This window comes from Phalangium opilio, unplaced genomic scaffold (assembly GCF_054372755.1).
Source record: "Phalangium opilio isolate 3A_F unplaced genomic scaffold, DU_Popi_V2 ptg000098l_1, whole genome shotgun sequence".
NCBI lineage: Eukaryota > Metazoa > Arthropoda > Arachnida > Opiliones > Phalangiidae > Phalangium > Phalangium opilio.
The window spans coordinates 2,292,414-2,307,922 of NW_028324201.1; the positions used below are offsets into that span (position 1 = coordinate 2,292,414).

At 39.7% G+C, this 15,509-nt stretch overlaps 1 protein-coding gene and 51 non-coding genes across 52 annotated transcripts; 1 reads left to right on the forward strand and 51 right to left on the reverse strand.

Annotated features, from left to right (window-relative positions):
* Nucleotides 1-137: 137 nt before the first annotated feature.
* Nucleotides 138-210, reverse strand: TRNAR-ACG (transfer RNA arginine (anticodon ACG)). Its single transcript has one exon. It is a non-coding gene; the product is annotated as a tRNA-Arg (tRNA).
* Nucleotides 211-628: 418 nt separating this feature from the next.
* Nucleotides 629-701, reverse strand: TRNAR-ACG (transfer RNA arginine (anticodon ACG)). The gene has a single exon. It is a non-coding gene; the product is annotated as a tRNA-Arg (tRNA).
* Nucleotides 702-792: 91 nt separating this feature from the next.
* Nucleotides 793-865, reverse strand: TRNAR-UCG (transfer RNA arginine (anticodon UCG)). Its single transcript has one exon. It is a non-coding gene; the product is annotated as a tRNA-Arg (tRNA).
* A 249-nt stretch (nt 866-1,114) lies between these two features.
* TRNAC-ACA (transfer RNA cysteine (anticodon ACA)) lies at nt 1,115-1,187 on the reverse strand. Its single transcript has one exon. It is a non-coding gene; the product is annotated as a tRNA-Cys (tRNA).
* A 91-nt stretch (nt 1,188-1,278) lies between these two features.
* Nucleotides 1,279-1,351, reverse strand: TRNAR-ACG (transfer RNA arginine (anticodon ACG)). The gene has a single exon. It is a non-coding gene; the product is annotated as a tRNA-Arg (tRNA).
* A 418-nt stretch (nt 1,352-1,769) lies between these two features.
* TRNAR-UCG (transfer RNA arginine (anticodon UCG)) lies at nt 1,770-1,842 on the reverse strand. Its single transcript has one exon. It is a non-coding gene; the product is annotated as a tRNA-Arg (tRNA).
* Nucleotides 1,843-2,091: 249 nt separating this feature from the next.
* Nucleotides 2,092-2,164, reverse strand: TRNAC-ACA (transfer RNA cysteine (anticodon ACA)). The gene has a single exon. It is a non-coding gene; the product is annotated as a tRNA-Cys (tRNA).
* A 91-nt stretch (nt 2,165-2,255) lies between these two features.
* TRNAR-ACG (transfer RNA arginine (anticodon ACG)) lies at nt 2,256-2,328 on the reverse strand. The gene has a single exon. It is a non-coding gene; the product is annotated as a tRNA-Arg (tRNA).
* Nucleotides 2,329-2,419: 91 nt separating this feature from the next.
* TRNAR-UCG (transfer RNA arginine (anticodon UCG)) lies at nt 2,420-2,492 on the reverse strand. The gene has a single exon. It is a non-coding gene; the product is annotated as a tRNA-Arg (tRNA).
* Nucleotides 2,493-2,583: 91 nt separating this feature from the next.
* On the reverse strand, nt 2,584-2,656 carry TRNAR-UCG (transfer RNA arginine (anticodon UCG)). The gene has a single exon. It is a non-coding gene; the product is annotated as a tRNA-Arg (tRNA).
* Nucleotides 2,657-2,905: 249 nt separating this feature from the next.
* On the reverse strand, nt 2,906-2,978 carry TRNAC-ACA (transfer RNA cysteine (anticodon ACA)). Its single transcript has one exon. It is a non-coding gene; the product is annotated as a tRNA-Cys (tRNA).
* A 91-nt stretch (nt 2,979-3,069) lies between these two features.
* TRNAR-ACG (transfer RNA arginine (anticodon ACG)) lies at nt 3,070-3,142 on the reverse strand. Its single transcript has one exon. It is a non-coding gene; the product is annotated as a tRNA-Arg (tRNA).
* Nucleotides 3,143-3,555: 413 nt separating this feature from the next.
* On the reverse strand, nt 3,556-3,628 carry TRNAR-ACG (transfer RNA arginine (anticodon ACG)). Its single transcript has one exon. It is a non-coding gene; the product is annotated as a tRNA-Arg (tRNA).
* A 91-nt stretch (nt 3,629-3,719) lies between these two features.
* Nucleotides 3,720-3,792, reverse strand: TRNAR-ACG (transfer RNA arginine (anticodon ACG)). Its single transcript has one exon. It is a non-coding gene; the product is annotated as a tRNA-Arg (tRNA).
* A 91-nt stretch (nt 3,793-3,883) lies between these two features.
* Nucleotides 3,884-3,956, reverse strand: TRNAR-ACG (transfer RNA arginine (anticodon ACG)). The gene has a single exon. It is a non-coding gene; the product is annotated as a tRNA-Arg (tRNA).
* A 91-nt stretch (nt 3,957-4,047) lies between these two features.
* On the reverse strand, nt 4,048-4,120 carry TRNAR-UCG (transfer RNA arginine (anticodon UCG)). The gene has a single exon. It is a non-coding gene; the product is annotated as a tRNA-Arg (tRNA).
* Nucleotides 4,121-4,369: 249 nt separating this feature from the next.
* Nucleotides 4,370-4,442, reverse strand: TRNAC-ACA (transfer RNA cysteine (anticodon ACA)). The gene has a single exon. It is a non-coding gene; the product is annotated as a tRNA-Cys (tRNA).
* Nucleotides 4,443-4,533: 91 nt separating this feature from the next.
* TRNAR-ACG (transfer RNA arginine (anticodon ACG)) lies at nt 4,534-4,606 on the reverse strand. The gene has a single exon. It is a non-coding gene; the product is annotated as a tRNA-Arg (tRNA).
* A 740-nt stretch (nt 4,607-5,346) lies between these two features.
* TRNAR-ACG (transfer RNA arginine (anticodon ACG)) lies at nt 5,347-5,419 on the reverse strand. Its single transcript has one exon. It is a non-coding gene; the product is annotated as a tRNA-Arg (tRNA).
* Nucleotides 5,420-5,510: 91 nt separating this feature from the next.
* Nucleotides 5,511-5,583, reverse strand: TRNAR-ACG (transfer RNA arginine (anticodon ACG)). Its single transcript has one exon. It is a non-coding gene; the product is annotated as a tRNA-Arg (tRNA).
* A 91-nt stretch (nt 5,584-5,674) lies between these two features.
* Nucleotides 5,675-5,747, reverse strand: TRNAR-ACG (transfer RNA arginine (anticodon ACG)). The gene has a single exon. It is a non-coding gene; the product is annotated as a tRNA-Arg (tRNA).
* A 255-nt stretch (nt 5,748-6,002) lies between these two features.
* TRNAR-ACG (transfer RNA arginine (anticodon ACG)) lies at nt 6,003-6,075 on the reverse strand. Its single transcript has one exon. It is a non-coding gene; the product is annotated as a tRNA-Arg (tRNA).
* A 91-nt stretch (nt 6,076-6,166) lies between these two features.
* On the reverse strand, nt 6,167-6,239 carry TRNAR-UCG (transfer RNA arginine (anticodon UCG)). Its single transcript has one exon. It is a non-coding gene; the product is annotated as a tRNA-Arg (tRNA).
* Nucleotides 6,240-6,324: 85 nt separating this feature from the next.
* TRNAR-ACG (transfer RNA arginine (anticodon ACG)) lies at nt 6,325-6,397 on the reverse strand. The gene has a single exon. It is a non-coding gene; the product is annotated as a tRNA-Arg (tRNA).
* A 91-nt stretch (nt 6,398-6,488) lies between these two features.
* TRNAR-UCG (transfer RNA arginine (anticodon UCG)) lies at nt 6,489-6,561 on the reverse strand. Its single transcript has one exon. It is a non-coding gene; the product is annotated as a tRNA-Arg (tRNA).
* Nucleotides 6,562-6,646: 85 nt separating this feature from the next.
* Nucleotides 6,647-6,719, reverse strand: TRNAR-ACG (transfer RNA arginine (anticodon ACG)). Its single transcript has one exon. It is a non-coding gene; the product is annotated as a tRNA-Arg (tRNA).
* Nucleotides 6,720-6,810: 91 nt separating this feature from the next.
* TRNAR-ACG (transfer RNA arginine (anticodon ACG)) lies at nt 6,811-6,883 on the reverse strand. Its single transcript has one exon. It is a non-coding gene; the product is annotated as a tRNA-Arg (tRNA).
* Nucleotides 6,884-7,137: 254 nt separating this feature from the next.
* Nucleotides 7,138-7,210, reverse strand: TRNAR-ACG (transfer RNA arginine (anticodon ACG)). The gene has a single exon. It is a non-coding gene; the product is annotated as a tRNA-Arg (tRNA).
* A 91-nt stretch (nt 7,211-7,301) lies between these two features.
* Nucleotides 7,302-7,374, reverse strand: TRNAR-UCG (transfer RNA arginine (anticodon UCG)). The gene has a single exon. It is a non-coding gene; the product is annotated as a tRNA-Arg (tRNA).
* Nucleotides 7,375-7,623: 249 nt separating this feature from the next.
* Nucleotides 7,624-7,696, reverse strand: TRNAR-ACG (transfer RNA arginine (anticodon ACG)). Its single transcript has one exon. It is a non-coding gene; the product is annotated as a tRNA-Arg (tRNA).
* Nucleotides 7,697-7,787: 91 nt separating this feature from the next.
* TRNAR-UCG (transfer RNA arginine (anticodon UCG)) lies at nt 7,788-7,860 on the reverse strand. Its single transcript has one exon. It is a non-coding gene; the product is annotated as a tRNA-Arg (tRNA).
* Nucleotides 7,861-8,273: 413 nt separating this feature from the next.
* TRNAR-UCG (transfer RNA arginine (anticodon UCG)) lies at nt 8,274-8,346 on the reverse strand. The gene has a single exon. It is a non-coding gene; the product is annotated as a tRNA-Arg (tRNA).
* Nucleotides 8,347-8,595: 249 nt separating this feature from the next.
* On the reverse strand, nt 8,596-8,668 carry TRNAR-ACG (transfer RNA arginine (anticodon ACG)). Its single transcript has one exon. It is a non-coding gene; the product is annotated as a tRNA-Arg (tRNA).
* Nucleotides 8,669-8,759: 91 nt separating this feature from the next.
* TRNAR-ACG (transfer RNA arginine (anticodon ACG)) lies at nt 8,760-8,832 on the reverse strand. The gene has a single exon. It is a non-coding gene; the product is annotated as a tRNA-Arg (tRNA).
* Nucleotides 8,833-8,923: 91 nt separating this feature from the next.
* On the reverse strand, nt 8,924-8,996 carry TRNAR-ACG (transfer RNA arginine (anticodon ACG)). Its single transcript has one exon. It is a non-coding gene; the product is annotated as a tRNA-Arg (tRNA).
* Nucleotides 8,997-9,087: 91 nt separating this feature from the next.
* TRNAR-ACG (transfer RNA arginine (anticodon ACG)) lies at nt 9,088-9,160 on the reverse strand. The gene has a single exon. It is a non-coding gene; the product is annotated as a tRNA-Arg (tRNA).
* Nucleotides 9,161-9,251: 91 nt separating this feature from the next.
* On the reverse strand, nt 9,252-9,324 carry TRNAR-ACG (transfer RNA arginine (anticodon ACG)). Its single transcript has one exon. It is a non-coding gene; the product is annotated as a tRNA-Arg (tRNA).
* A 91-nt stretch (nt 9,325-9,415) lies between these two features.
* Nucleotides 9,416-9,488, reverse strand: TRNAR-ACG (transfer RNA arginine (anticodon ACG)). Its single transcript has one exon. It is a non-coding gene; the product is annotated as a tRNA-Arg (tRNA).
* Nucleotides 9,489-9,579: 91 nt separating this feature from the next.
* On the reverse strand, nt 9,580-9,652 carry TRNAR-ACG (transfer RNA arginine (anticodon ACG)). The gene has a single exon. It is a non-coding gene; the product is annotated as a tRNA-Arg (tRNA).
* Nucleotides 9,653-9,743: 91 nt separating this feature from the next.
* Nucleotides 9,744-9,816, reverse strand: TRNAR-UCG (transfer RNA arginine (anticodon UCG)). Its single transcript has one exon. It is a non-coding gene; the product is annotated as a tRNA-Arg (tRNA).
* A 91-nt stretch (nt 9,817-9,907) lies between these two features.
* TRNAR-ACG (transfer RNA arginine (anticodon ACG)) lies at nt 9,908-9,980 on the reverse strand. Its single transcript has one exon. It is a non-coding gene; the product is annotated as a tRNA-Arg (tRNA).
* Nucleotides 9,981-10,399: 419 nt separating this feature from the next.
* On the reverse strand, nt 10,400-10,472 carry TRNAR-UCG (transfer RNA arginine (anticodon UCG)). Its single transcript has one exon. It is a non-coding gene; the product is annotated as a tRNA-Arg (tRNA).
* Nucleotides 10,473-11,049: 577 nt separating this feature from the next.
* Nucleotides 11,050-11,122, reverse strand: TRNAR-UCG (transfer RNA arginine (anticodon UCG)). Its single transcript has one exon. It is a non-coding gene; the product is annotated as a tRNA-Arg (tRNA).
* Nucleotides 11,123-11,213: 91 nt separating this feature from the next.
* TRNAR-UCG (transfer RNA arginine (anticodon UCG)) lies at nt 11,214-11,286 on the reverse strand. The gene has a single exon. It is a non-coding gene; the product is annotated as a tRNA-Arg (tRNA).
* A 249-nt stretch (nt 11,287-11,535) lies between these two features.
* TRNAR-UCG (transfer RNA arginine (anticodon UCG)) lies at nt 11,536-11,608 on the reverse strand. The gene has a single exon. It is a non-coding gene; the product is annotated as a tRNA-Arg (tRNA).
* Nucleotides 11,609-12,185: 577 nt separating this feature from the next.
* TRNAR-UCG (transfer RNA arginine (anticodon UCG)) lies at nt 12,186-12,258 on the reverse strand. The gene has a single exon. It is a non-coding gene; the product is annotated as a tRNA-Arg (tRNA).
* Nucleotides 12,259-12,349: 91 nt separating this feature from the next.
* On the reverse strand, nt 12,350-12,422 carry TRNAR-UCG (transfer RNA arginine (anticodon UCG)). The gene has a single exon. It is a non-coding gene; the product is annotated as a tRNA-Arg (tRNA).
* Nucleotides 12,423-12,670: 248 nt separating this feature from the next.
* On the reverse strand, nt 12,671-12,743 carry TRNAR-UCG (transfer RNA arginine (anticodon UCG)). Its single transcript has one exon. It is a non-coding gene; the product is annotated as a tRNA-Arg (tRNA).
* Nucleotides 12,744-12,992: 249 nt separating this feature from the next.
* On the reverse strand, nt 12,993-13,065 carry TRNAR-UCG (transfer RNA arginine (anticodon UCG)). Its single transcript has one exon. It is a non-coding gene; the product is annotated as a tRNA-Arg (tRNA).
* A 249-nt stretch (nt 13,066-13,314) lies between these two features.
* Nucleotides 13,315-13,387, reverse strand: TRNAR-UCG (transfer RNA arginine (anticodon UCG)). Its single transcript has one exon. It is a non-coding gene; the product is annotated as a tRNA-Arg (tRNA).
* A 249-nt stretch (nt 13,388-13,636) lies between these two features.
* TRNAR-ACG (transfer RNA arginine (anticodon ACG)) lies at nt 13,637-13,709 on the reverse strand. Its single transcript has one exon. It is a non-coding gene; the product is annotated as a tRNA-Arg (tRNA).
* An 842-nt stretch (nt 13,710-14,551) lies between these two features.
* Nucleotides 14,552-15,379, forward strand: LOC149634112 (uncharacterized). Its single transcript, XM_089851026.1, has one exon. The coding sequence runs from the start codon at nt 14,552-14,554 to the stop codon at nt 15,377-15,379; it is 828 nt and encodes a 275-aa protein (XP_089707152.1).
* The last annotated feature ends 130 nt before the right edge of the window (nt 15,380-15,509 follow it).

The following is a 15,509-nucleotide window of genomic DNA, read 5'->3' on the forward strand; positions in this document are numbered from 1 at the left end:
TCTTTTACTCTGTAGGCAGACGCGTTATCCATTGCGCCACAAGCCCGTTCGAGGTTTATCTAAATGCTATTGAAGCAATGCAATATTTTAAATTTCCCTTCCGTTACATTCTCATAATCATCTTTAAATGTTAATACCGACCTTGCCAGGAATCGAACCTGGAATCTTCTGCTCCGTAGGCAGACGCGTTATCCATTGCGCCACAAGCCCGCTGGAGGTTAATCTAAATGCTATTGAATCATTGCAAATTATAAATTTCCCTTCCGTTACATTCCAATAATCATCTTTAAATGTTAATACCGAGCTTGCCATGACTCGAACCTAGAATCTTTTGCTCTGTAGGCAGACGCGTTATCCATTGCGCCACAAGCCCGTTGGAGGTTTATCTAAATGCTATTGAAGCATTGCAATATTTTAAATTTCCCTTCCGTTACATTCCAATAATCATCTTTAAATGATAATTTCGAGCCTGCCAGGACTCGAACCTTAAATCTTCTGCTCTGTAGGCAGACGCGTTATCCATTGCGCCACAAGCCCGTTGGAAGCTTGTCTAAATGCTATTGAAGCATTGCAATATTTTAAACTTCCCTTCCGTTATATTCTAATAATCATCTTTAAATGTTAAAACCGAGCTTGCCAGGAATCGAACCTGGAATCTTCTGCTCCGTAGGCAGACGCGTTATCCATTGCGCCACAAGCCCGTTGGAGGTTAATCTAAATGCTATTGAATCATTGCAATATTATAAATTTCCCTTCCGTTATATTCTAATAATCATCTTTAAATGTTAATACCGAGCTTGCCAGGACTCGAACCTGGAATCTTCTGCTTCGAAGGCAGACGCGTTATCCATTACGCCACAAGCCCTTGCTTCGTTCTAACAAAAACTTTTACAAACATTGTATTTATGCATTTTTATGACGCATAAAAGATCTTTAATTAAAATAAACACCGAGCTTGCCATGACTCGAACCTAGAATCTTTTACTCTGTAGGCAGACGCGTTATCCATTGCGCCACAAGCCCGTTGGAGGTTTATCTAAATGCTATTGAAGCAATGCAATATTTTAAATTTCCCTTCCGTTACATTCCAATAATCATCTTTAAATGTTAATACCGAGCTTGCCAGGACTCGAACCTTAAATCTTCTGCTCTGTAGGCAGACGCGTTATCCATTGCGCCACAAGCCCGTTGGAAGTTTATCTAAATGCTATTGAAGCATTGCAATATTTTAAATTTCCCTTCCGTTATAGTCTAATAATCATCTTTAAATGTTAATACCGACCTTGCCAGGAATCGAACCTGGAATCTTCTGCTCCGTAGGCAGACGCGTTATCCATTGCGCCACAAGCCCGCTGGAGGTTAATCTAAATGCTATTGAATCATTGCAAATTATAAATTTCCCTTCCGTTACATTCCAATAATCATCTTTAAATGTTAATACCGAGCTTGCCATGACTCGAACCTAGAATCTTTTGCTCTGTAGGCAGACGCGTTATCCATTGCGCCACAAGCCCGTTGGAGGTTTATCTAAATGCTATTGAAGCATTGCAATATTTTAAATTTCCCTTCCGTTACATTCCAATAATCATCTTTAAATGATAATTTCGAGCCTGCCAGGACTCGAACCTTAAATCTTCTGCTCTGTAGGCAGACGCGTTATCCATTGCGCCACAAGCCCGTTGGAAGCTTGTCTAAATGCTATTGAATCATTGCAATATTATAAATTTCCCTTCCGTTATATTCTAATAATCATCTTTAAATGTTAATACCGAGCTTGCCAGGACTCGAACCTGGAATCTTCTGCTTCGAAGGCAGACGCGTTATCCATTACGCCACAAGCCCTTGCTTCGTTCTAACAAAAACTTTTACAAACATTGTATTTATGCATTTTTATGACGCATAAAAGATCTTTAATTAAAATAAACACCGAGCTTGCCATGACTCGAACCTAGAATCTTTTACTCTGTAGGCAGACGCGTTATCCATTGCGCCACAAGCCCGTTCGAGGTTTATCTAAATGCTATTGAAGCAATGCAATATTTTAAATTTCCCTTCCGTTACATTCCAATAATCATCTTTAAATGTTAATACCGAGCTTGCCAGGACTCGAACCTTAAATCTTCTGCTCTGTAGGCAGACGCGTTATCCATTGCGCCACAAGCCCGTTGGAAGTTTATCTAAATGCTATTGAAGCATTGCAATATTTTAAATTTCCCTTCCGTTATAGTCTAATAATCACCTTTAAATGTTATTACCGAGCTTGCCAGGACTCGAACCTGGAATCTTCTGCTCCGTAGGCAGACGCGTTATCCATTGCGCCACAAGCCCGTTGGAGGTTAGTCTAAATGCTATTGAATCATTGCAATATTATAAATTTCCCTTCCGTTATATTCTAATAATCATCTTTAAATGTTAATACCGAGCTTGCCAGGACTCGAACCTGGAATCTTCTGCTTCGAAGGCAGACGCGTTATCCATTGCGCCACAAGCCCGTTGGAGGTTAATCTAAATGCTATTGAATCATTGCAATATTATAAATTTCCCTTCCGTTATATTCTAATAATCATCTTTAAATGTTAATACCGAGCTTGCCAGGACTCGAACCTGGAATCTTCTGCTTCGAAGGCAGACGCGTTATCCATTACGCCACAAGCCCTTGCTTCGTTCTAACAAAAACTTTTACAAACATTGTATTTATGCATTTTTATGACGCATAAAAGATCTTTAATTAAAATAAACACCGAGCTTGCCATGACTCGAACCTAGAATCTTTTACTCTGTAGGCAGACGCGTTATCCATTGCGCCACAAGCCCGTTGGAGGTTTATCTAAATGCTATTGAAGCAATGCAATATTTTAAATTTCCCTTCCGTTACATTCCAATAATCATCTTTAAATGTTAATACCGAGCTTGCCAGGACTCGAACCTTAAATCTTCTGCTCTGTAGGCAGACGCGTTATCCATTGCGCCACAAGCCCGTTGGAAGTTTATCTAAATGCTATTGAAGCATTGCAATATTTTAAATTTCCCTTCCGTTATAGTCTAATAATCACCTTTAAATGTTATTACCGAGCTTGCCAGGACTCGAACCTGGAATCTTCTGCTCCGTAGGCAGACGCGTTATCCATTGCGCCACAAGCCCGTTGGAGGTTAATCTAAATGCTATTGAATCATTGCAATATTATAAATTTCCCTTCCGTTATATTCTAATAATCATCTTTAAATGTTAATACCGAGCTTGCCTGGACTCGAACCTGGAATCTTCTGCTTCGAAGGCAGACGCGTTATCCATTAAGCCACAAGCCCCGGCTTCGTTCTATCAAAAACATTTCCATACATTGTATTTATGCATTTTTATGACGCATAAAAGATCTTTAATTAAAATAAACACCGAGCTTACCATGACTCGAACCTATAATCTTTTGCTCTGTAGGCAGACGCGTTATCCATTGCGCCACAAGCCCGTTGGAGGTTTATCTAAATGCTATTGAAGCATTGCAATATTTTAAATTTCCCTTCCGTTATATTCTAATAATCATCTTTAAATGATAATACCGAGCCTGCCAGGACTCGAACCTGGAATCTTCTGCTCCGTAGGCAGACGCGTTATCCATTGCGCCACAAGCCCGTTGGAAGCTTATCTAAGTGCTATTGAAGCATTGCAATATTTTAAACTTCCCTTCCGTTATATTCTAATAATCATCTTTAAATGTTAAAACAGAGCTTGCCAGGACTCGAACCTGGAATCTTCTGCTCCGTAGGCAGACGCGTTATCCATTGCGCCACAAGCCCGTTGGAGGTTAATCTAAATGCTATTGAATCATTGCAATATTATAAATTTCCCTTCCGTTACATTCCAATAATCATCTTTAAATGTTAAAACCGAGCTTGCCAGGACTCGAACCTGGAATCTTCTGCTCCGTAGGCAGACGCGTTATCCATTGCGCCACAAGCCCGTTGGAGGTTAATCTAAATGCTATTGAATCATTGCAATATTATAAATTTCCCTTCCGTTATATTCTAATAATCATCTTTAAATGTTAATACCGAGCTTGCCAGGACTCGAACCTGGAATCTTCTGCTTCGAAGGCAGAAGCGTTATCCATTACGCCACAAGCCCTTGCTTCGTTCTAACAAAAACTTTTCCAAACATTGTATTTATGCATTTTTTTGACGCATAAAAGATCTTTAATTAAAATAAACACCGAGCTTGCCATGACTCGAACCTAAAATCTTTTGCTCCGTAGGCAGACGCGTTATCCATTGCGCCGCAAGCCCGTTGGAGGTTTATCTAAATGCTATTGAAGCAATGCAATATTTTAAATTTCCCTTCCGTTACATTCCAATAATCATCTTTAAATGTTAATACCGAGCTTGCCAGGACTCGAACCTTAAATCTTCTGCTCTGTAGGCAGACGCGTTATCCATTGCGCCACAAGCCCGTTGGAAGTTTATCTAAATGCTATTGAAGCATTGCAATATTTTAAATTTCCCTTCCGTTATAGTCTAATAATCACCTTTCAATGTTAATACCGAGCTTGCCAGGACTCGAACCTGGAATCTTCTGCTCCGTAGGCAGACGCGTTATCCATTGCGCCACAAGCCCGTTGGAGGTTAATCTAAATGCTATTGTAGCATTGCAATATTATAAATTTCCCTTCCGTTACATTCCAATAATCATCTTTAAATGTTAATACCGAGCTTGCCAGGGCCCGAACCTGGAATCTTCTGCTTCGAAGGCAGACGCGTTATCCATTAAGCCACAAGCCCCTGCTTCGTTCTATCAAAAACATTTCCAAACATTGTATTTATGCATTTTTATGACGCATAAAAGATCATTAATTAAAATAAACACCGAGCTTGCCATGACTCGAACCTAGAATCTTTTGCTCTGTAGGCAGACGCGTTATCCATTGCGCCACAAGCCCGTTAGAGGTTAATCTAAATGCTATTTAAGCATTGCAATATTATAAATTTCCCTTCCGTTACATTCCAATAATCATCTTTAAATGTTTATACGGAGCTTGCTACGACTGAATCTGGAATCTTCTGCTCCGTAGGCAGACGCGTTATCCATTGCGCCACAAGCCCGTTGGAGGTTAATCTAAATGCTATTTAAGCATTGCAATATTATAAATCTCCCTTCCGTTACATTCCAATAATCATCTTTAAATGTTAATACCGAGCTTGCCAGGACTCGAACCTGGAATTTTCTGCTCCGTAGGCAGACGCGTTATCCATTGCGCCAAAAGCCCGTTGGGGGTTAATCTAAATGCTATTTAAGCATTGCAATATTATAAATCTCCCTTCCGTTACATTCCAATAATCATCTTTAAATGTTAATACCGAGCTTGCCAGGACTCGAACCTGGAATCTTCTGCTCCGTAGGAAGACGCGTTATCCATTGCGCCACAAGCCCGCTGGAGGTTAATCTAAATGCTATTGAATCATTGCAATATTATAAATTTCCCTTCCGTTACATTCCAATAATCATCTTTAAATGTTAATACCGAGCTTGCCAGGACTCGAACCTGGAATCTTCTGCTCCGTAGGCAGACGCGTTATCCATTGCGCCACAAGCCCGCTGGAGGTTAATCTAAATGCTATTTAAGCATTGCAATATTATAAATTTCCCTTCCGTTACATTCCAATAATCATCTTTAAATGTTAATACCGAGCTTGCCAGGACTCGAACCTGGAATCTTCTGCTCCGTAGGCAGACGCGTTATCCATTGCGCCACAAGCCCGCTGGAGGTTAATCTAAATGCTATTGAATCATTGCAATATTATAAATTTCCCTTCCGTTACATTCCAATATTCATCTTTAAATGTTAATACCGAGCTTGCCAGGACTAAAAACTGGAATCTTCTGCTCCGTAGGCAGACGCGTTATCCATTGCGCCACAAGCCCGTTGGAGGTTTATCTAAATGCTATTGAAGCATTGCAATATTTTAAATTTTCCTTCCGATATATTCTAAAACTCATCTTTAAATGTTAAAACCGAGCTTGCCAGGACTCGAACCTGGAATCTTCTGCTCCGTAGGCAGACGCGTTATCCATTGCGCCACAAGCCCGTTGGAGGTTAATCTAAATGCTACTGAATCATTCCAATATTATAAATTTCCCTTCCGTTATATTCTAATAATCATCTTTAAATGTTAATACCGAGCTTGCCAGGACTCGAACCTGGAATCTTCTGCATCGAAGGCAGACGCGTTATCCATTAAGCCACAAGCCCCTGCTTCGTTCTATCAAAAACATTTCCAAACATTGTATTTATGCATTTTTATGACGCATAAAAGATCTTTAATTAAAATAAACACCGAGCTTGCCAGGACTCGAACCTAGAATCTTTTGCTCCGTAGGCAGACGCGTTATCCATTGCGCCACAAGCCCGCTGGAGGTTAATCTAAATGCTATTGAATCATTGCAATATTATAAATTTCCCTTCCGTTACATTTCAATAATCATCTTTAAATGTTAATACCGAGCTTGCCAGGACTCGAACCTGGAATCTTCTGCTTCGAAGGCAGACGCGTTATCCATTAAGCCACAAGCCCCTGCTTCGTACTATCAAAAACATTTCCAAACATTGTATTTAAACATTTTTATGACGCATAAAAGATCTTTAATTAAAATAAACACCGAGCTTGCCAGGACTCGAACCTAGAATCTTTTGCTCCGTAGGCAGACGCGTTATCCATTGCGCCACAAGCCCGCTGGAGGTTAATCTAAATGCTACTGAATCATTGCAATATTATAAATTTCCCTTCCGTTACATTCCAATAATCATCTTTAAATGTTAATACCGAGCTTGCCAGGACTCGAACCTGGAATCTTCTACTCCGTAGGCAGACGCGTTATCCATTGCGCCACAAGCCCGCTGGAGGTTAATCTAAATGCTATTGAATCATTGCAATATTATAAATTTCCCTTCCGTTACATTCCAATAATCATCTTTAAATGTTTATACCGAGCTTGCTAGGACTGAATCTGGAATCTTCTGCTCCGTAGGCAGACGCGTTATCCATTGCGCCACAAGCCCGTTGGAGGTTAATCTAAATGCTATTTAAGCATTGCAATATTATAAATTTCCCTTCCGTTACATTCCAATAATCATCTTTAAATGTTAATACCGAGCTTGCCAGGACTCGAACCTGGAATCTTCTGCTCCGTAGGCAGACGCGTTATCCATTGCGCCACAAGCCCGTTGGAGGTTAATCTAAATGCTATTGAATCATTGCAATATTATAAATTTCCCTTCCGTTATATTCTAATAATCATCTTTAAATGTTAATACCGAGCTTGCCAGGACTCGAACCTGGAATCTTCTGCTTCGAAGGCAGACGCGTTATCCATTAAGCCACAAGCCCCTGCTTCGTTCTATCAAAAACATTTCCAAACATTGTATTTATGCATTTTTATGACGCATAAAAGATCCTTAATTAAAATAAACACCGAGCTTGCCATGACTTGAACCTAGAATCTTTTGCTCTGTAGGCAGACGCGTTATCCATTGCGCCACAAGCCCGTTGGAGGTTAATCTAAATGCTATTTAAGCATTGCAATATTATAAATTTCCCTTCCGTTACATTCCAATAATCATCATTAAATGTTAATACCGAGCTTGCCAGGACTCGAACCTGGAATCTTCTGCTCCGTAGGCAGACGCGTTATCCATTGCGCCACAAGCCCGCTGGAGGATAATCTAAATGCTATTGAATCATTGCAATATTATAAATTTCCCTTCCGTTACATTTCAATAATCATCTTTAAATGTTAATACCGAGCTTGCCAGGACTCGAACCTGGAATCTTCTGCTTCGAAGGCAGACGCGTTATCCATTAAGCCACAAGCCCCTGCTTCGTTCTATCAAAAACATTTCCAAACATTGTATTTAAGCATTTTTATGACGCATAAAAGATCTTTCATTAAAATAAACACCGAGCTTGCCAGGACTCGAACCTAGAATCTTTTGCTCCGTAGGCAGACGCGTTATCCATTGCACCACAAGCCCGTGGGAGGTTAATCTAAATGCTATTGAAGCATTGCAATATTATAAATTTCCCTTCCGTTATATTCTCATAATCATCTTTAAATGTTAATACCGACCTTCCCAGGAATCGAACCTGGAATCTTCTGCTCCGTAGGCAAACGCGTTATCCATTGCGCCACAAGCCCGTTGGAGGTTAATCTAAATGCTATTGAATCATTGCAATATTATAAATTTCCCTTCCGTTATATTCTAATAATCATCTTTAAATGTTAATACCGAGCTTGCCAGGACTCGAACCTGGAATCTTCTGCTTCGAAGGCAGACGCGTTATCCATTAAGCCACAAGCCCCTGCTTCGTTCTATCAAAAACATTTCAAAACATTGTATTTATGCAATTTTATGACGCATAAAAGATCCTTAATTAAAATAAACACCGAGCTTGCCATGACTTGAACCTAGAATCTTTTGCTCTGTAGGCAGACGCGTTATCCATTGCGCCACAAGCCCGTTGGAGGTTTATCTAAATGCTATTGAAGCATTGCAATATTATAAATTTCCCTTCCGTTACATTCCAATAATCATCTTTAAATGATAATACCGAGCCTGCCAGGACTCGAACCTGGAATCTTCTGCTCCGTAGGCAGACGCGTTATCCATTGCGCCACAAGCCCGTTGGAGGTTAATCTAAATGCTATTTAAGCATTGCAATATTATAAATTTCCCTTCCGTTACATTCCAATAATCATCATTAAATGTTAATAACGAGCTTGCCAGGACTCGAACCTGGAATCTTCTTCTCCGTAGGCAGACGCGTTATCCATTGCGCCACAAGCCCGCTGGAGGTTAATCTAAATGCTATTGAATCATTGCAATATTATAAATTTCCCTTCCGTTACATTCCAATAATCATCTTTAAATGTTAATACCGATCTTGCCAGGACTCGAACCTGGAATCTTCTGCTCCGTAGGCAGACGCGTTATCCATTGCGCCACAAGCCCGTTGGAGGTAAATCTTTATGCTATTTAAGCATTGCAATATTATAAATTTCCCTTCCGTTACATTCCAATAATCATCTTTAAATGTTAATACCGAGCTTGCCAGGACTCGAACCTGGAATCTTCTGCTCCGTAGGCAGACGCGTTATCCATTGCGCCACAAGCCCGCTGGAAGTTTATCTAAATGCTATTGAAGCATTGCAATATTTTAAATTTCCCTTCCGATATATTCTAATACTCATCTTTAAATGATAATACCGAGCTTGCCAGGACTCGAACCTGGAATCTTCTGCTCCGTAGGCAGACGCGTTATCCATTGCGCCACAAGCCCGTTGGAGGTCAATCTAAATGCTATTGAATCATTGCAATATTATAAATTTCCCTTCCGTTACATTCCAATAATCATCTTTAAATGTTAATACCGAGCTTGCCAGGACTCGAACCTGGAATCTTCTGCTCCGTAGGCAGACGCGTTATCCATTGCGCCACAAGCCCGCTGGAGGTTAATCTAAATGCTATTGAATCATTGCAATATTATAAATTTCCCTTCCGTTACATTCCAATAATCATCTTTAAATGTTAATACCGAGCTTGCCAGGACTCGAACCTGGAATCTTCTGCTCCGTAGACAGACGCGTTATCCATTGCGCCACAAGCCCGTTGGAATTTAATCTAAATGCTATGGAAGCATTGCAATATTATAAATTTCCCTTCCGTTATATTCTAATAATCATCTTTAAATGTTAATACCGAGCTTGCCAGGACTCGAACCTGGAATCTTCTGCTTCGAAGGCAGACGCGTTATCCATTGCGCCACAAGCCCGTTGGAGGCTTATCTAAATGCTATTGAATCATTGCAATATTTTAAACTTCCCTTCCGTTATATTCTAATAATCATCTTTAAATGTTAAAACCGATTTTGCCAGGACTCGAACCTGGAATCTTCTGCTCCGTAGGCAGACGCGTTATCCATTGCGCTACAAGCCCGTTGGAGGTTAATCTAAATGCTATTGAATCATTGCAATATTATAAATTTCCCTTCCGTTATATTCTAATAATCATCTTTAAATGTTAATACCAAGCTTGCCAGGACTCAAACCTGGAATCTTCTGCTCCGTAGGCAGACGCGTTATCCATTGCGCCATAAGCCCGTGGGAGGTTAACCTAAATGCTATTGAATCATTGCAATATTATAAATTTCCCTTCCGTTACATTCCAATAATCATCTTTAAATGTTAATACCGAGCTTGCCAGGACTCGAACCTTAAATCGTCTGCTCCGTAGGCAGACGCGTTATCCATTGCGCTACAAGCCCGTTGGAGGTAAATCTAAATGCTATTGAAGCATTGCAATATTATAAATTTCCCTTCCGTTATATTCTAATAATCATCTTTAAATGTTAATACCGAGCTTGCCAGGACTCGAACCTGGAATCTTCTGCTTCGAAGGCAGACGCGTTATCCATTACGCCACAAGCTCTTGCTTCGTTCTATCAAAAACGTTTCCAAACATTGTATTTATTCATTTTTATGACGCATAAAAGATCTTTAATTAAAATTAACACCAAGCTTGCCATGACTCGAACCTAGAATCTTTTGCTCTGTAGGCAGACGCGTTATCCATTGCGCCACAAGCCCGTTGGAGGTTTATCTAAATGCTATTGAGCCATTGCAATATTTTAAATTTCCCTTCCGTAATATTCTAATAATCATCTTTAAATGTTAATACCAAGCTTGCCAGGACTCAAACCTGGAATCCTCTGCTCCGTAGGCAGACGCGTTATCCATTGCGCCACAAGCCCGTGGGAGGTTAACCTAAATGCTATTGAATCATTGCAATATTATAAATTTCCCTTCCGTTACATTCCAATAATCATCTTTAAATGTTAATACCGAGCTTGCCAGGACTCGAACCTTAAATCGTCTGCTTCGTAGGCAGACGCGTTATCCATTGCGCTACAAGCCCGTTGGAGGTAAATCTAAATGCTATTGAAGCATTACAATATTATAAATTTCCCTTCCGTTATATTCTCATAATCATCTTTAAATGTTAATACCGAGCTTGCCAGGACTCGAACCTGGAATCTTCTGCTTCGAAGGCAGACGCGTTATCCATTGCGCCACAAGCCCGTTGGAGGTTAATTAAAATGCTATTGAAGCATTGCAATATTATAAATTTCCCTTCCGTTATATTCTAATAATCATCTTTAAATGTTAATACCGAGCTTGCCAGGACTCGAACCTGGAATCTTCTGCTTCGAAGGCAGACGCGTTATCCATTACGCCACAAGCCCTTGCTTCGTTCTATCAAAAACTTTTCCAAACATTGTATTTATGCATTTTTATGACGCATAAAAGATCTTTAATTAAAATAAACACCGAGCTTGCCAGGACTCGAACCTAGAATCTTTTGCTCCGTAGGCAGACAAGTTATCCATTGCGCCACAAACCCGATGGAGGTTAATCTAAATGCTATTGAAGCATTGCAATATTATAAATTTCCCTTCCGTTATATTCTAATAATCATCTTTAAATGTTAATACCGAGCTTGCCAGGACTCGAACCTGGAATCTTCTGCTTCGAAGGCAGACGCGTTATCCATTACGCCACAAGCTCTTGCTTCGTTCTATCAAAAACGTTTCCAAACATTGTATTTATGCATTTTTATGACGCATAAAAGATCTTTAATTAAAATAAACACCAAGCTTGCCATGACTCGAACATAGAATCTTTTGCTCTGTAGGCAGACGCGTTATCCATTGCGCCACAAGCCCGTTGGAGGTTTATCTAAATGCTATTGAGCCATTGCAATATTTTAAATTTCCCTTCCGTTATATTCTAATAATCATCTTTAAATGTTAATACCAAGCTTGCCAGGACTCAAACCTGGAATCCTCTGCTCCGTAGGCAGACGCGTTATCCATTGCGCCACAAGCCCGTGGGAGGTTAACCTAAATGCTATTGAATCATTGCAATATTATAAATTTCCCTTCCGTTACATTCCAATAATCATCTTTAAATGTTAATACCGAGCTTGCCAGGACTCGAACCTTAAATCGTCTGCTCCGTAGGCAGACGCGTTATCCATTGCGCTACAAGCCCGTTGGAGGTAAATCTAAATGCTATTGAAGCATTGCAATATTATAAATTTCCCTTCCGTTATATTCTCATAATCATCTTTAAATGTTAATACCGAGCTTGCCAGGACTCGAACCAGGAATCTTCTGCTTCGAAGGCAGACGCGTTATCCATTGCGCCACAAGCCCGTTGGAGGTTAATTAAAATGCTATTGAAGCATTGCAATATTATAAATTTCCCTTCCGTTATATTCTAATAATCATCTTTAAATGTTAATACCGAGCTTGCCAGGACTCGAACCTGGAATCTTCTGCTTCGAAGGCAGACGCGTTATCCATTACGCCACAAGTCCTTGCTTCGTTCTATCAAAAACTTTTCCAAACACTGTATTTATGCATTTTTATGACGCATAAAAGATCTTTAATTAAAATAAACACCGAGCTTGCCAGGACTCGAACCTAGAATCTTTTTCTCCGTAGGCAGACAAGTTATCCATTGCGCCACAAACCCGATAGAGTTAATCTAAATGCTATTGAAGCATTGCAATATTATAAATTTCCCTTCCGTTATATTCTAATAATCATCTTTAAATGTAAATACCGAGCTTGCCAGGACTCGAACCTGGAATCTTCTGCTTCGAAGGCAGACGCGTTATCCATTACGCCACAAGCTCTTGCTTCGTTCTATCAAAAACTTTTCCAAACATTGTATTTATGCATTTTTATGACGCATAAAAGATCTTTAATTAAAATAAACACCAAGCTTGCCATGACTCGAACCTAGAATCTTTTGCTCTGTAGGCAGACGCGTTATCCATTGCGCCACAAGCCCGTTGGAGGTTTATCTAAATGCTATTGAGCCATTGCAATATTTTAAATTTCCCTTCCGTTATATTCTAATAATCATCATTAAATGTTAATACCAAGCTTGCCAGGACTCAAACCTGGAATCTTCTGCTTCGAAGGCAGACGCGTTATCCATTACGCCACAAGCCCTTGCTTCGTTCTATCAAAAACGTTTCCAAACATTGTATTTATGCATTTTTATGACGCATAAAAGAGCTTTAATTAAAATAAACACCGAGCTTGCCAGGACTCGAACCTAGAATCTTTTGCTCCGTAGGCAGACAAGTTATCCATTGCGCCACAAACCCGATGGAGGTTAATCTAAATGCTATTGAAGCATTGCAATATTATAAATTTCCCTTCCGTTATATTCTAATAATCATCTTTAAATGTTAATACCGAGCTTGCCAGGACTCGAACCTGGAATCTTCTGCTTCGAAGGCAGACGCGTTATCCATTACGCCACAAGCTCTTGCTTCGTTCTTTCAAAAACGTTTCCAAACATTGTATTTATGCATTTTTATGACGCATAAAAGATCTTTAATTAAATTAAACACCAAGCTTGCCATGACTCGAACCTAGAATCTTTTGCTCCGTAGGCAGACGCGTTATCCATTGCGCCACAAGCCCGTTGGAGGTTTATCTAAATGCTATTGAGCCATTGCAATATTTTAAATTTCCCTTCCGTTATATTCTAATAATCATCTTTAAATGTTAATACCAAGCTTGCCAGGACTCAAACCTGGAATCTTCTGCTCCGTAGGCAGACGCGTTATCCATTGCGCCACAAGCCCGTGGGAGGTTAACCTAAATGCTATTGAATCATTGCAATATTATAAATTTCCCTTCCGTTACATTCCAATAATCATCTTTAAATGTTAATAGAGCATTGACGCTTAACCTAAGCCCCGCCTCCGTTGCTACGGCAACCAAGTAGCGTCCTCGACTGGCGGTTTGGTTTGAATTTTTGGAGGACAAGCAGATTTTAGCAGACGACAGAATGCCATAGAAACATGTTATAGTTCGGTCTAGTCTCTCATTAATTTGAGTTTATTTTCTAATTTTTAATGGCTACTAACGTTAGTGAGTATTTTAAAGAGTTATCTAAAACAAATAAAGATGTTGCCATACGCTATAGTGAAAAAATTAAGGTTATCAATGGCTTAGACCCTTATTTAATTAACCCCAAAGAGACTGGTGTAGAACTTAGGTTTTGGCCAGACATTTCCTATCCAGATATTTTTACATATCTGATCCACACGAAAAGTTCCTACACTCTAGAAGAATTAAAGGCGTATAAAAGCCTTGAATCATATAAATTCTTCACATCTGGTTTTGTTCGTCAGCTGATAGTAAAACATGTCAACAACCACTTTGTCTTCTTGGGAAAAGTAAGGTTCTTTTTGGGTGGCTACAATAGCCGTACACCATGATTAAAATACACATAAATTCGTCTTAGGTTAAGCATTCTCAAAGTTTTGATGAGACACCAACACAACCGTGGATTATATCCGATGAACATGGTATTATTCTCTCAGGTCACTGTACGTGTGTTGCTGGGTTAGGCGAAGTCTGTTCCCATGTTGGAGCCATTCTCTTTTTTATTGAATATGCGGTAAGGCAACGAGAAGGTCCCATGACATGCACTGAGCTACTATGCCAGTGGAAAGCACCTAGCGATAGAGAGGTTAAATATGCTAGAGTGCGGGAGATAGATCTTTCATCATCGAAAAGAAAATGCCTAGCTTTGGAAAGTGAACAAACCCCAAAAGAAGTAAAGAAAAAAGTTATCCCAGTTCCATCTGCTGCGGAGAAGGAAGAGATTTATGCTCAGCTATGTACTCTAAATCCAAAACCAGTTGTATTAGCCTCCATACCATCGTATTCGGACCATTTCATACCAAAACCATTACCAACTAATTGTTTAAAATCTCTTTTTTCTGATGACCACATGAAGCTTTGTTACAAAGATCTTCTTGAACTAAGTAAGAAAACCACTATTAGCATTACCGAAGATGAGGCCATTGAAATTGAGAAGAACACTAGAAATCAGGCAAAATCTAAACTATGGTTTGAATTCCGAGCTGGAAGAATAACTGCTTCTAAATTCAAAGCAGCCTGCAATACAAAATCAGCTCTGTCTAGTCCCAGTCTCGTTAAATCAATTTGTTATCCTGAGAAGTACAAATTCAAAACTAAAGCAACGGAACGGGGATGTAGCCATGAAAATGTAGCTTTAAAAGCATATGAGAAGAAACTACAACACAATCATAAATCATGCAACCTTACAATTACTCGTGTGGGTTTGATGATTAACTCCAAATACCCTTATTTGGAAGCTTCTCCGGATGCCCTAGTCAGTTGCGAATGTGATAAAGATAAAAAAGGTTGTGTTGAAATTAAATGCCCTTATTGCGTGAAGGGAGGATCCGTTGCTGATCTCACGAGTAAAAAAATTGCCTAGTCCAAATGGGAGGAGCGTTAGTCCTTGATAAGCAACATGCGTATTATTACCAGTGTCAAGCACAGATTTTCATTTGTGATAAAGCGTTCTGTGATTTTGTTGTTTGGGCCGAAGAAGGGGAAATATTTAT